Here is a 15,802-nt window from a genome sequence, read left to right on the forward strand (position 1 = left end):
GAAGAGAATAAATAACTATGCGTGCTGAGATTCACTGCATCACATGCTTAGTCATGAAACAGGTATGACAACATGCGTGACTGTGTGTGCATAAATAAAATTTCATGGATAAGCTTGTATGCAGCTCCGAGCACAAAAAAAATCACCGAACAAGATATCCAAAAAGACACCAACATCCCTTCTCCTTTCTTATTTTGCTACTGAAGCCTTCAAAACAATGAACCTAAGGAAATGCCTCATTTAGCTAGGACATGATAGAGTGGCATGGCTTCATTACAAGAAAACAAGGGTATACAAGCAATGATTTTGGCAAGAGAACTATAGCTGATGTATCTAAACCAATGAATCTATCATCCATTTAACTTGATGCACAAAAACACCAAAATAATACAGCCTACTTTGAAGATATTGTTATCACGTGATGCTTCGTTCATTGATTCAAAAGGACACAAAAACTAGATGTGGCAGGAAGTAATAGACAACGTGAAAAAGGTTGAAAGGGGCCAATCTAGATGAATGTCTTATAGGATGTGCAATTAAGAATAAAATATTATCCTCGTAGAAAAAAACCACAATTCAGATACAACGACATCAAAACTAATCCACATTCACTAGTCACATGCACGTGTGTGCGCACAGAAATTTGAAGGAATCCGTCAGATTACTGCTACAAAAGCAGGACTTTTTTTTATCCAATCTAACTTGTTACTGCTAAGAGGCCCCAGAATATGACCTACAGCACTAGCTAATTACGATATCCTATATTATTAACCATCCCAGATACAAGTAATCAAATCCTGATTGTTTCAAGGAGTTTGCACTTGAGTACTGCTTCATTGATGTAAAAATCACTTGTGAATTTCTCACACTTCCTCATCAGGTTGTTGGTCTACCATGGTCTTCTCAACATGAGAGAGTAGCAAGGAATATAGATATTCTAGACATTCAAATGAATACCTAATCTTTATATATATAAAAAAGACATAACTGAAAGTACAAAATCAAGCTCTTAAATCTCCAAGTCAAACCCACTGCGATGACACCAAACTCTTCAACTAATCCAAAATCTGTAGCATAAGCATCATATTCCTATTATAGTATGGAGGGCTAAGCAACAAAGACATGTACTCTGAATGTGCACCCCAGTACCTTTCACGTGTTCTGTTCATAGGCAAACATGATAATCCTGCTTGCAATTGAGAGCTCCCAAGAAACCAGAGTCAGAAGCATGCAATTGATTGTTGTGCTCATGTTTGTCATGCCACATTTTAACGCCAAGCATCTGTAAATCTCATCAATCCTACTTTCATCTTGACATTTTGTGAGCAAATGTAAACGAGAATGCAAAGGATGGACATAAAAACAAAATAACAAGATCCATACACTACAGCAACCATGCCAGAACACCAAGGCAATTTTAAATACACAGTATGTAAACATCAAAACTTCAAAATCCTATTTTCTATGTAAGAACCCTATAACCATACAGGCAAAAGAATTCTATCTTCACCAAACAAAATAACGTGGCTCTAGAGATACTCTGTCAATCACAATTGCTTCACAATCAGCAGAACACAGAAAACTCATAACTCACAGTTGTGTCGTCAATTCATTGCACACCCATCTAGATCACAGATATTCAATTGTACCATCAATAAGACCAAACTATTATTGACAAGCATTAACAAAAACAGCCACTTATTACTAAATGAAAACAAAAGGAGAAACAAAAACAATAAGAAACTAAATTAAGTAAAAAAAGTTGTATGTTTACAAGAAACAGTACCCAGCAGCAATAATCAATCAAGATCCTCTTCTCTAGTATCAGATCCAAAGTTGGTATTCCCTCTTGAATCCCCATCATTGTTGTTCCCACTCCGGCTATTGCTGGCCTCTGCCGACGACCCAGCTGACCTACCAGTACCACTACTAAACGGCCATGGAAATGGAATCCTAAACCTCCTCTCTCTCGGTGTCTGAGCATTACCATCGCTATTATCACCATCACTAATCGACCCACCACTATTAATTCCACCACCCACATTTTGATTAACCCCATTACTCCCATTCCCTTTCCTCTGCTCATAATCCTGATCATCGGTAGGCAACTCATATCTACAAACCGGACACGAATTATGCAATTCAAGCCAGGGCATGATACAATCCTTATGATAGATATGCTTACAAGGAATTTGTTTAGCTACCTCCCCTAGCTCAAAACTATCCTTACAAACTGCACACTGTGAAGAATCCGATTGCATTAATTCCTCTGTTACCTTGACATCAGGAAGATTTTCAACCGCAGATTTGGCGGCCGGCGGAGTTCCATACCTATTAGGATCATTCTCCGCAAGCTGTTGAATTAGTTGTTCTAACCCTGGTCCGATAAAGTAATCTCCGAGATTCGCCGGAACACGAAATCCGGTGGGGTCCATTCCGCCCATACCAGGATTATTTTCAATCACAAACTGAATATTCGCTCCGCCGGCCCTCATGGTTTGCAGGTAATTTTGCAGGAACACGAAGGGATTGAAACCGTCGGGATCTTGAAATAGTGGCGACGCAGAGGAGGAGTTTGTTGCTGTTGTTGAGGTGGTCGATGATCGAGGAGTGGGGTTCATGCCGCCAAAAATGGAGGCGAAGTCGTCGAGTAAGAGGGCGGGGCCGAGACCAGCATCGAAAGGGTTAGGGCTAGGGTTTGGAGAATCGAGTTCTTCGAGGAAACCTTCGTGACAGTTAGGGCATGAGAGAGCGGTGGTTGGTGGAGTTATTGTTACCGTTCGGTTGCACTGGTAGCAGAAGTAGAGTTGCGAGACGCCGCCGGTGGTGGAAGACATGACGCCTTTTTTTATTGAAGAATTAAAATGGGACTTTTCTGAGTTTTGATTTTTTTGGGTGTATTTTTTAGAAAGAGATTTTTTGGGTGAATTTATTTGTGTTTACGGAGAAATGAAAACGATGACGTATCTACGTAGAATTCTATGTTCAGGTTATGGTTGACCATTAATATTCATGGATTGGTTTTTAGTATTATCCTTCCCATCCAAAATTATGATCAATTCTTTTCATTATCTTGTAGCTACATATTTCGGATATCCTAACCCGAGCTGGTTAGACTTTGAGTATTAATTAGGATATTGCTACCCGAACATACATAAATTATAATTAATGATAAAAATGTATTTTTTTATATCAATTTCTTTTTTATATAATTAATGAATTCTATTTTATTTCAGCTAAGCTTTATTTGAAATCAACTTAAAGGGATGAGCTCGGTTAGCTAACCAATCAGCACGTTATTTTGCTTGCCTCGGCTGCGCCGCCTGCCAAGGACGGCTCAAGAGGAGATGAATGGTTCGAACCCACCGCAAACAAGACCAGCGGTTACTGCAGTGCAGGGAATGAGATCAACAGCAAGCTCGGAGTCAAGTTCCACTGCAATGCGCTTCTGTATCCCTCGTCCCCGAGCAATGTTTAAACCTACAACACCACCCCAGAGTTCAGCGTTGAGAACTGAACGGAATTCTGTGGAATGGCTCCGGATTTCCATGGCAGGGGAGCATGAAAATCAACCGAGGAAGACCGATTACAATTAACTTACAAGAATTACAAAAGATTATTAAAAATATCAACAAATGACAACTAGTAAAGCTGAAACTATATAGTAAATCAAAAGTCAAGTCATCATGGACAAAAGAGGATTCCTTTTAACAGTGTGAAGATCCATAAGAGCTCAGATTCAAAACTGGTCTCTACTAATTTGAGAATCCTGTCAGGCACTACTTTCCTAAGCTATATAAGCTCACAGTCAGCAGAGGATGAAAATTAAGGTGACCCCAATTGACGACCTAAAGGAACCAGGCTCATGGTATAGGGAAGCACTATGGGGGAAACCCAGGACATTGCACCAAACTTTGAAGTCTCGCCAACTTCCTCCATCTTGCTGGTGTCAACATGATATAAGTAGATGGTATTAGATATCCTTACTACCAAGACCCCATCTTTGAAGGCCAAGGGATCCATCCATGGGCGATCATCAATTCTCTGCCAGAGCATCACTCTGTTGTATAAATTGATCATGATGTCCGAGTGTTCCTTTTCTATCTGCGCAAGAGTTTTCGAGTACTTGAGAGACCAAGTAGAATCAAAGTAGTCCTCAAGAACCCATACATGAAGTCCTTCTTCAGAGATCAGTACATAATACAGTTGACCTTCAGATTCTCCAATGCAAGCGTGAGGCCTGGTGTTAAACTCTCCAGCTGGGAGTGGCGTTGAAATCAGCAAAGCTAGTTCATTCTCTACATTAAAAGTCAGGATTTGGTCACCATCAGTGAGCCAGTGTAAGATCCCTCCACTAAAAATGCCTTCATTCTTGGATAAACTGTTGTCACACCAGCAAACCTCTTTTGATAGCTTCCAATTCCTTGTCCTTGAGGCATATATTTCAAATGAGAAGTATGCTTCCTCCTGCTCAGTCTCAAATTGCCTCGGTCTAACAACCTTGAAATTTGTCAAATTGACAGAGATATCCTGGAAGGGATTGAACGCCAGAGCAATGAAGCTTTCTTTGCCAGGTTCCTTCCAATCCAGTTTCCACCATTCACTGTTCAAGGGGTTGCAGACATAGATAGCTGGATCTTCAAAAGGGTAGCAACTTCGACAACAAACAAGCCCATTGCACAATGCCAACACCACAACATCCTGAGGGAGGAAAGCGAAGACATCCTGCTGCAATCTATTCCTTTCAACAGGAAAATAGGTAATAGTTTTTATGTCATCAGGACAGTACCGATGCCTCTGCTGGAAGAAGAATCCTGACAGTGGCTCTTTCTTTTGTGACTGAGCCTGGATGAAAGAGCGATCAGATATAAGGTCCTTCCATCCTTTAGAGACACACTTCAATCCCAGCAAATCTTTCGTTTGCAAGCGGGAGAGCACATCAAAGGGAATGTCTGTGTCCAAGCACCCAAAATCTGACATATCCTAAATCACAGAAAAAATGAATGCAGTCATTGAATCTTGAATGTCAACAAGACGTACAGGAGTAATATAATAGAACATGTTTCTATCTTTTTTCAGGTAAATAAAGAGTCATTGCACAAATAATGATTTATCAACACAATAGTTAATGAGAAATGAGCATCCCCGCTACCCAGCTACCACCACTATTTTAACTCATACAAAGCAACACAAACATCTAAATACCAAAAAAAAAAGAACGAAAGAAAATTAATAACTAAAAATACAAATGTTGCTAATTAGCAGGATGGCATGAAACATTTCGCGAGCTCTTAATTAAACAAACAACAGTAAGGCACAGTAGTTTATGTTTCCTGGCGCATCATGCCAAACAATTCATTACATGTTCAAGAAAGCACGTGAAAGATTAAAGCGTGAAGCTTCTTACATACATATATCTAGCTAGTATCTCAATGATTGTCACTGCTTAAAAACTTATGTTTCTTGTTTTGTATAAACCCTTATTATAAAATTAAAGTTAAGATATTTCTCCCAAAATAAAATACAGTGAAGATGGAAACAAGTACGATAAGAGTATATACACGATAGGCAAAGATAAGGTAAGATAGAAACAGGAAAGAAAAATGACATGAAATTAGCTAATCCATCAAAAATAGCATCCCAAGAAAAAAGAGCCTAAGTTAATCACAAATCCTCTTTGCTTACCTTAGATCTCATCTATCAAGCATAAAAAGTGGATGAAAATCAGTAGGAGTTAATGTAAAACACTACAAGTGTTAGCTAGCAACACATTAAACGTAAGAACAGGTATCTCAATGCCACTTGGTCAATCAAGAACAATGAACCCTGAGAATAAGCAAATTTGTCAGAAAAAATCACATCCTTTCTTAATTCATGATTGCAGCCCTGGGATTAATTTTAGTGTGTTCTTGGGAAACAAACAAACAAACATAAAGGCCTCTAGCTAGTACAACATGCATATCATAATTCCTAATTAAACGCATTTTTTCTTAATAAGAAGCAAATAAGCATCAAAGCAGAAGTGTTTACAGCTTACAATAAAATTTCAACATCCTCTGTTTGGTAGCCAAGAAACCTTAAAAAAAAAAAAAACTCACTGTATTCCTTGTTTTACATGTTTATACTAAAATTGCAGTTTTTTTTATATATTTTTTTTAAATCACTCCAATCCCCAACACTTTGTAGGATTCTCAAGAATTGAATGGCCTTTTTTCTCGTATTTTCTCATCATTCAAACAGAATCTGACTTTACTTTTTTACCATTCGTCCCAAAAAAACATACAAAAAGAGGGTAACAAAAGAAACAACAAAATATACTGATAAAAATAAAGCCAGGGGTAATCAGATTTCGTAAACATCAAAACCCATTTTCCAAACACGGTCGTTCGGTTTCCCAACAAATAGACTTGAAAGGTTTTTGTTAAAGTTTTCACTTTTTTAGTTTCTTTCCACGCAAACACACAGACCCTTAAAGGCTTCGTCACAACAAATTAGAGGACAAACAACCAAAATAACCTCCTCTGTTTTCTACAATAAAACACCATCAAAACTCAAAAGATTAATGGTTTTTGGGAGAAAACCCGGAAAAAAAAAATCAACGAAAGCAAAAACCTTTTAACCCCATTTTAGAAACGCTCAACAAAATGTTTTCTCGCGGTTTCTTGGCAACCAAACAAAGACTAGCACACAGAAAGCTACAAGTACCAGTTAAACAAATATGAGCAATGAGAGAAAGATTATAAAACAAATAACATAAAAGTAAAAAGTTTTGAATTTTTTTAGTTACCAACAATAAAAATGTCTCCTTCTTTATTTCTTAAACTCAAAACCCTCAAGAAAGCTCAGAGACTCCCAGAAAACCCACCACAAGAAACCCTTTCTTTCTCTCTACACCTCTATTTCCTTCCTCCAAAAATGAAATGAGTGTCTCTTTTTTTTTCTTTCTCTTTATGCTTTCTGTAGAGTACTGATGGCAGCTAGCAAATAGCTATATTTTCAGACAAATTTCCTGTGATTGACACCTAGAAATTATAGCTCTGGACTTCTTTTGCACGGTGGGTAGAAACAATAGAATTACTATTTTACTCTTCCCAGGAAAAAAAAAAAAAAAACCCTTAGCAGTAAAGGTAATGAGGTAGTTTCTTTTTCCTTTTTCCTTTTTACATCACTATATTGCTTTTAAATTCAAATTATCATAAGTTTACTCAGTTTTTTTAATCTTTTCATTAAGTTTTTTTTCAATTATGAGTTAGATGATGAATAATTTGATATTTTAATAGAAATAAAATGTTATTTAATACGTGGATGAGTGTAGTTACATCCATGTTTTTCGGACGCCATAAGTGAGCATCATTTTTTGCTGGCCAGATGTCAGTTTTCACGATGGCATTTGAGTCTTCAAAGCGTCAGTGGTACGTATGATCAACGTGCTTCTGATTATTATTTTTTTCTTTTCTATTTTTTCTTTAACTTTTGTGTATGTCCCTGTGAAGTTTCAAAGTAATTTTTTAATTTATTCTTTTAAAAAAAATTTATCATTATTTTTTTATATAATTTATTTTATTTTAAATAATTCATTGAATTAAATATTTTTTTAATTTCATTATTTTTTTATTTTCTTATTTGTTAGTTTTGTTTTTTATTTTTTTAATTATAATTTTTTTTAATTAAATTTGTTTTTCAACTATCTATCTCAACATTTTGAGCGTGTTTGGTAGTGTGGTTGCGGGTGCTTTTCAAATAACATTTTGTGCCAAAATGCATGTCAATTATTTTTTTCATTTTTTAAAAATTATTTTTGACATCAGCACATCAAAACGATCCAAAACGTACAAACCATATTAAATTTTAGCAAAAAAAAAATTTCTAATTTTTTGGGAACGCGGGTTGAACCGCGTTCCCAAACGCTTCCTTTATTTCATTTTATTTTTATTTGATATTTATTCTTTTAATTTTTATTTGTTTTATTTTAGATATTTTTTATCAAACATTTATTTTTTATTTCATCTCTTAACATTTTATTTATTAAAATTTTGTTAATTTAAAATTTTATTTTTTTAAATTTGCTTTTAATAGGATAGTTTTGACTTCAGGATCTAAGTCAAAGGTTTGAAAAATTAGCCCGTGTTGACCTAAGGTTTTTTTATATCTTTTTTTATAATTATTTTTTTTTCTAATTCTATCCTTTCATAAAGTTATCATAATCTTATATGTCGAGTTATAAGTTTTGCGGTTTAACCTAAGTTGACTCAGACCAAGTTTTTTTTGTTTAATTTATTTTTTTTCTCGGGTCAAATTTGTTTTATTTGAGATGGATTTTAAAATATAATTATTATTTTTTACAATTTCATCATCTTTTAGTTTTTTTTATTTCTTATTAGATACTTTGAAAAAAATTTCTAATTGATTTTTTTTCTTAATATTAAATTGGTTGGGAATTGAGCTTTTTTAATGGATCTGGGTCTAGGATTTCACTGGTTACAAATTGATTCTCATTCTTTTGATTGTTATTTTTTTTTTAACTTTAGAAAATTTCTTAAAATTTTTTTTTCTATTTCATCATTCAACATTAAATTGATTGATAGTCGAACTTTTTAATTGAGTCCAGGTCTAGAATTTCACGGGTTGTAAATTTTAGAGATTAATCATGATTTAGGAGGTTGCCCTGAGTTTACTTGGTTTTTTTTCTCTTTTTGTAAGCTCATGTTTTTTAAGTTTTATCCTTCATTATTAATTCAATTGGAAATTAGGCTTAATTATTTTTATTTATTTACTTTTTATAAATGACTCAGGTTATCTCATTGTTTTTATTTGTCGTTCTTTGTTGAATTTACTTTAACAAGTTTTTTAGACTGATATTTTTTTTTAATTTTATTCTTCAACAATAGATTAGTTGATAGTTGATTTTCTTTTTCAATTTCATCCTTCAAGGTTAGAGTTTTTTTATATTAGGTTTTATTTTCGTTAATTTTTTTATTTGTTTATCTCAGTCTCATCACTTAGATCACGGGTTAACCTAGATTGGCTTAGGTTTTTTAGAATTATTTTTTAAAAAAATAATATTTTTTATATTTTATCCTTCAATATTTTGGGTTGTTTTAGAATTAAGTTTTACAATTTTGTTGGCATGTTTATTTAAGTTGGCTCAAATCATTTATTTTTTTTTCTAATTTATTATTATTATTATTTTTTTGCATTTGATTAATTGAAATCTCAACTTCGTTGTCTTTTAAAAAAAGGTATACTGTTATATAATTTTATCCTGTATGTCTTGCACATACTCTAAATTATATAATTTTTCTTTTTTTAATTTCTTGGACTTTGGGCCTCTGCTATATGATGATATACTGTTTTGATCATGTTGGGGTGGTTTTTCTAAATTGACACTATAAATTACTGTTAACATTTTTTTTAAAGTTTTTTTTTATGAAGAATTAGTGTTGGTTTACATGATAATTTGTTTTTAATTAATCACAAATTAATCAATTTAATCTAAGCATAAATAACGATCCAGAATAAGAAAAAAAATAATTTTGAAAAATATAAGCTGGGCTTTCACTGTTAAAACAATTTTTTTATATAAATTAACATTAATATGTTTGAAGCAAAAATGGCATTTTTTGTTCTGGGAATTTTAACAGTCAAATTTAGAATACCTTGTGACACCGAACCCGTAAAAAAAAATTAAAAAGAAGAAGAAGCACGGAAGAGTCTTCTGTTCATTCATCATCCTCGACTGATAGACCAGAGTGTTTTGAAGGCCAAACTTAGAACACTTTTTTTTTAATAAGGAAAATGAACAGGATAGGTATGCTAATCTTCAAACTTAAACCTTGAGATCATGGAGTCTACAAGTAGTGGACTTGTTGCGTCTACGAAGGAAAAATTGCATCAGCTCCGTAATAGAAGGGGGCGGAGTCAAGAATTCATACCACACGGATGAAACAAGAAGGGTTGTTTTCAAAAGAATTGAATGAAATTTGTTAGTTCTTTCGGATTAGAAACCTTAACGCGGATTCATAATTTATAAGGACCTCATGAATTTCCATTACAGTGGACCTTGACTCGAATTGGAAAAGAGTTCGCAGAAATTAAAGTAAACTGAAAATTCTCATTGCTCTTGTTGCTGCCATAACCATTCCATCTTCGTTGTAACCATGCTGATAATGCATAGATTGTCCAGTGTTCAGCTTCTTTATATCCTAATATTGTGCTACTCTTGTACGTGAAACCAGGTCCTAGATTCATTTCAGCAGCGGAAAGGGCAGAATTCAGGTGCATAGAAAGGGAAAGACAAGCACTCCTCAGTTTTAAACAAGAACTTGAGTATCCCTCTGGTCTTCTTTCTTCTTGGGGAAGTGAAGAAGGACAGAAGAGTGATTGCTGTAAATGGGTAGGAGTTGGTTGCAACAACAGAACTGATCGCATCACCATGCTTGATCTTCATGGTTTGGCTGTGGGAGGTAACATTACCGATTCATTACTTGAGTTGCAGCATTTGAATTATTTAGACCTTAGTGATAATAGTTTCTATGGGAATCCTTTCCCAAGTTTCGTTGGCTCCCTCAGGAAATTAAGATACCTGAGTCTCTCCAACAATGGTTTAATCGGAAGGCTGTCATATCAGCTTGGGAACCTCTCTAGCCTGCAATCTCTTGATCTCAGCTATAATTTTGATGTTAGTTTTGAAAGCCTTGATTGGCTTTCTCGTCTTTCTTTTTTGGAGCATCTTCACCTGACTGGAAATCACCTTACCCAAGCCAGTGATTGGATTCAAGTCGTTAACAAGCTCCCTCGCCTAAAAGACTTGCAGTTAAGTGATTGTAGCCTTTTAAGCATCGTTCCTCCAGCTCTTTCTTTCGTCAATTCTTCAAGATCTCTTGCTATCCTTGATCTTTCATTCAACCATCTTGCTTCATCAATAGTCCCCTGGTTGTCCAACTCCAGTGATAGCCTTGTTGATCTTGACCTATCTGCCAACCAGTTACAAGGTTCTATTCCAGATGCTTTCGGGAAAATGACTTCTCTCACGAATCTTCATCTTGCCGATAATCAACTTGAAGGAGGAATTCCAAGATCCTTTGGAGGAATGTGCAGCTTACGTGAGCTAGATTTGTCCTCCAACAACCTCAGTGGACCCCTTCCCAGGTCTATTCGAAATATGCATGGATGCGTAGAGAACTCGCTGAAGAGTTTGCAATTACGTGATAACCAACTTCATGGTTCTTTGCCTGATTTTACAAGATTCTCTTCCGTTACTGAATTGGACCTCTCTCATAACAAATTGAATGGATCTTTACCAAAAAGATTTAGACAACGTTCTGAACTTGTTTCCTTGAACTTGAGTGACAACCAACTCACTGGATCACTGCCAGATGTTACGATGCTTTCATCATTGAGAGAGTTCCTTATATATAACAATCGATTAGATGGGAATGCTTCTGAAAGTATTGGAAGCTTATCTCAGCTCGAGAAATTGAATGTTGGGAGGAATTCTCTGCAAGGTGTGATGTCTGAAGCTCATTTCTCAAATCTATCCAAATTACAGGAATTGGATTTATCTCATAACTCTCTGGTTTTGAAATTTACGTACGACTGGGCTCCCCCTTTTCTATTGAATTACCTTTATCTTTCATCTTGCAATTTGGGCCCTCATTTCCCACAATGGCTGCGAAATCAAAATAATTTATGGGTGCTAGATATCTCTGGTACTGGAATTTCTGATACAATCCCCAATTGGTTTTGGGATCTGTCTAATTCCAGCTTGACCCTCTTAAACTTTTCCCACAACAACATGCGAGGTATGTTGCCTGATTTGTCATCAAAATATGCTGAAATTGTTGGGGTAGATTTGAGTTCCAACCAGTTTGAGGGCCCGTTACCAACTTTTCCTTTACAAACAATTGCCTTAGATCTCTCTAACAATATGTTTTCAGGGCCAAATTCTGCTATATGTAAGATTGCAGGTCCGCAATTGATCTCTCTTGACCTCTCGAAGAATCTATTGTCAGGAAATCTTCCTAATTCCTTAATCCCTTTCGATGGATTAGCATTTCTGGACTTGGCCCACAACAATTGTTCTGGTAGAATTCCTAGGTCCTTGGGATCACTATTGATGCTTCGAACATTGAATTTACGTAATAATATCTTCTCTCGGAGGACTACCTTTGTCTTTAAAAAAATGCACTTATTTGATGTTTTTAGACCTAAGTATAAATAAATTGCGTAGCAAAATACCAGCTTGGATGGGAGAAAGCCTTTTGTCTCTGAAATTCCTCTTCCTACAATCTAATGAGTTTTATGGAAGCATACCATCTCATTTTTGTCGGCAAAGACATATTAAGATATTGAACCTCTCTCTGAACAACATCTCTGGAATCATTCCAAGATGCCTCGACAATTATACTGCTATGATTCAGAAAGGGGAATTAACTGATATTAATTCTGGTGAACTTGGTTTGGGACAACCAGGCCAACATGTTAACAAAGCAGTGGTTGATTGGAAAGGAAGACAGTATGAATACGTACGGAGTCTGGGACTTTTCAGGATTATTGATTTTGCAGGAAACAAACTAACCGGAGAAATTCCAGAAGAGATAACAAGTCTCTTACAATTGGTTGCACTGAACTTGTCAGGAAACAATTTGACCGGAGGTATCCCTCTCAAGATTGGGCAGCTGAAACAGTTAGAATCTCTTGATTTGTCAGGAAATCAGTTGTCAGGAGTGATTCCATCCAGCACAGCTTCTCTAAGTTTTTTGAGTTACTTGAATCTCTCCTACAATAACCTGTCCGGGAAAATTCCATCAGGCACCCAGCTGCAAAGCTTTAATGCTTCAGCATTTGCCGGTAATCTTGCCTTGTGCGGGCTGCCGGTCACACATAAATGTCCTGGAGATGAGGCGACTCCAAGACCACTGGCTAATGATGACAACCAAGGCAATGAAACAGTTGTTGATGAATTCAGGAGATGGTTTTATACTGCTTTGGGAATCGGTTTCGGTGTGTTCTTTTGGGGAGTTTCAGGTGCTTTACTGCTAAAGCGTTCTTGGAGACATGCCTATTTCCGGTTCTTGGACGAAGCATGGGACTGGATCTACGTGAAAATAGCTGTGCAGAAGGCAAGACTGCAGCAGATATATCTGAGGCTCCTGTCTTAGAAGGATGGCAACATGCTCTACTTAAGATATGGTGTTTGGTGTGCCATTGTAATTTGAATGAACCGTGTGCCATTGTGTCTTTGTTTCTTGGGAGTTTGTGTTGTTAGTGTTTCTGTATTGCAGAAACTTCATTGTTGTCTCTGCTACTTCAAGATTAAAATAAGGTTCCAGGGACTCTCTTGGCTAACTATTTGTAAAACTGCTGGTTTTTTTGTGTTGAAATGTGAGAATAATTATGAATTCCATCGTAGAATCTCAAGATTAAAAATTTGTAGAACATTGGATTTGAATTTGTTGCTTTAGGAGACTTGTTGCTACAAGTTAAGGTGTAGGGTAGTTTTCCTCAGTAACTGGCATTCTTGGTTGGTTTCAACGCTAAGCTCAAGTGGTTATGCCCACATAAGCCTCAAACCAAAAGACAAAAATTTTATTCCATATAGGATAATTTTGTTAATGGTAAAGCCTTGGAATTCTCTTCCAAAGAATTCTTTTATGCTGTTGTTCTTCTGCGTTGCATGGAGTCCATGAGATTGCCAATATAGAACATCTGCTTTTAAACATGTTAGATATATATGATCACTTCTTTTAAGTTGATACTTGATAGCTACGTAGTCATAAAAATACCTTGTTGGCTGATTCTTTCATTTTGTCTTGCCTGCGGATAGTTTTCGAGGACAAAGGTTAGCTGATGATTCTGTAATCCCAATTTGTGATTTTCCCTGCGCCGGCTTCCACTATAGAATCAGATAAAGGTCAGACTACCAACTTATAACCAGTAGAACCTCTTCTTAGCTACCCATAAGTCTTGTACTTTGGATATTTCATTTTCTATTCTGGATATTGAGCTGGTAGTTATGTCCTTTTATTATCCTAGGAGGTATTTGGTCATGGATATTCTTATTATTGATGTTTTGTTATATCGTTTCTTTGTAGAGTAGTTTGCAATGATGGATGGTTTAAGCATTTATTTGGAGGTTCAGCATCTGGAAATCTGTCCAAAAACTCATAGGTGTAACTTTAGAATAAAATTCAAGGTTAGGCTGGCTGGTTTTGTTTTTGGCAGTACCAAATGATAGTGTACACTTAATCTGAATAATTTGGATGAGCTTTTTCCCCATTCAATATGTGGCTGCAGCTTCCTGAAGTTCCAGGAACTCAACTAGAAATTTTCTGAATTTTCTGCAAGCTATGTCTACGAGGAGAGAAGTCATGCTTCGGAGATAGAAGTTGAAGCTAGCTTGTTAAGAGTGGAGAAACATGGCTTTATAATTATCCATATCAGCAAGCATGCCTCATCAGTAATGGGTTGAATAATGATTATTTTATATTTTAATTTGGGCTGCTGTTTTTGTCTACTGAAAAGAACTTCAGGGGAGGACCTTCTGTGGTCGGAGCATAGAATGTTTATCATTAGATAGAATTTTGTGGTCGATTGGCCTTCATTACGCATTACTTTTACCGAACTGTTACTGCAGTAAACTACTTGAAGAGCAGGGGAGGAACTGCCACTGTGGTCACTCTCCTCACCATCATCTGCTTGTGATATAGGTGAATCGAATATCAGACTAGAAACCAAGTGAAAATTTCCTGATAGGCTTTAAGTTATTTCCCATGAATATGATGATGAGCGTGCTCGTCTCTAGAGACAAGCTGAAACTTTCAATGAGTCTCCGAACTTGGAGAGTTCCTCTTAATGAATTAATTTTTTCTTCAACTGATCCTGTTGCAAAGTCCTAGCATGAACATATGGGACATGCCATGAAGCGCATTTAAAATCCAAAAGTAGCTTCAAACTTTATTCTTTCGAGACTATCAAGGCCAAGTCACTAAAATTCACAGGTTCAGAAAATCATTCAAAATCATTAACATTTGAGATATATGCCTGCCAAGAAAAGTTTAGTGTCATAAACAGGTTACAGAAAACAGAAGTATGGCAAACCAGAATTCAATCTGTGATACTGTTTTCAAGCAAGGACAAGAAGATAGACAATTTCGACTTCTTTTTGTGATGAGCTCTTTCATTTTTTTGCTGCTAGACATTATTTTGTTGACTCCTCCCTTCATTGCCTATACTGAAGCATGAAGCAATGATCAGGAACTGATACAATTCCTTTATTCAAACACAAGTTATTGCATAACAACTACTGCTTTCTCTGGTTAAGAACGTCAAGTTGATAGTTTTGAAGTTTAGTGCTTGAAATGGTTTCTGGTCTCTGATTAATTTTGAGTTTATTTAATGACCATAATTGTTTTGTTAATCATTCTAATTTTCATCTGCATGTGAAATAGCCATGGGTAACAGAGAATCCAAGAGTTACTGGGGAGCAGAACTTCCTCCAAATTATGACAAATCTGTATCTGAAAACAAGATTTTCATCTTTATCCCAATTAAATAAAGATTTTCAATCTGAAGTTTATCTCAAATCATTGTTTTTGTGTAACTAGATGCCAAATTCCTTTAGTAACTGAAGAAAATAAAGTTATCATACAAGGGAGAGCTTACTGGATTGGGACCCTCTAATCTAAATCATCATTAAAATGTTCATATATAATTTAGTATATAATAAAAAAAATTTGTTATTTTCTTTTTTTTTTGTCTGATCAAAATAATTAAATTCAAAATTAATTGTTAAATTTGAAAT

The 15,802-nt window shown here is 35.6% G+C and overlaps 4 protein-coding genes across 5 annotated transcripts; 2 read left to right on the forward strand and 2 right to left on the reverse strand.

The window, feature by feature from the left end:
- Nucleotides 1-1,583: 1,583 nt before the first annotated feature.
- LOC18105626 (E3 ubiquitin-protein ligase RING1) lies at nt 1,584-2,958 on the reverse strand. Its single transcript, XM_006374213.3, has one exon. The coding sequence runs from the start codon at nt 2,835-2,837 to the stop codon at nt 1,800-1,802; it is 1,038 nt and encodes a 345-aa protein (XP_006374275.1). The 5' UTR covers nt 2,838-2,958; the 3' UTR covers nt 1,584-1,799.
- A 678-nt stretch (nt 2,959-3,636) lies between these two features.
- LOC18105625 (putative F-box protein At3g16210) lies at nt 3,637-6,987 on the reverse strand. 2 transcript variants are annotated; one of them, XM_024586533.2, is made up of 2 exons: nt 6,866-6,987; nt 3,637-4,983 (listed from the first exon to the last, which is right to left on the reverse strand). In XM_024586533.2, exon 2 carries the CDS (start codon nt 4,978-4,980, stop codon nt 3,826-3,828), a length of 1,155 nt encoding a protein of 384 aa, XP_024442301.1. In that variant the 5' UTR covers nt 4,981-4,983; nt 6,866-6,987; the 3' UTR covers nt 3,637-3,825. The 2 variants fall into 2 exon arrangements, with proteins under 2 accessions (XP_024442301.1, XP_006374273.1); XM_006374211.3 differs by having other exon boundaries at nt 6,788-6,987.
- Nucleotides 6,988-9,841: 2,854 nt separating this feature from the next.
- LOC112324371 (receptor-like protein EIX2) lies at nt 9,842-12,116 on the forward strand. The gene is made up of 3 exons (XM_024586798.2): nt 9,842-9,899; nt 10,191-11,966; nt 12,088-12,116. Exons 1-3 carry the CDS (start codon nt 9,842-9,844, stop codon nt 12,114-12,116), a joined length of 1,863 nt encoding a protein of 620 aa, XP_024442566.2.
- Nucleotides 12,117-12,256: 140 nt separating this feature from the next.
- LOC18105624 (receptor-like protein EIX2) lies at nt 12,257-13,364 on the forward strand. The gene has a single exon (XM_024586018.2). It carries the CDS (start codon nt 12,411-12,413, stop codon nt 13,158-13,160), a length of 750 nt encoding a protein of 249 aa, XP_024441786.2. The 5' UTR covers nt 12,257-12,410; the 3' UTR covers nt 13,161-13,364.
- The last annotated feature ends 2,438 nt before the right edge of the window (nt 13,365-15,802 follow it).

Source organism: Populus trichocarpa, chromosome 15, assembly GCF_000002775.5.
Source record: "Populus trichocarpa isolate Nisqually-1 chromosome 15, P.trichocarpa_v4.1, whole genome shotgun sequence".
Taxonomy (NCBI): domain Eukaryota; kingdom Viridiplantae; phylum Streptophyta; class Magnoliopsida; order Malpighiales; family Salicaceae; genus Populus; species Populus trichocarpa.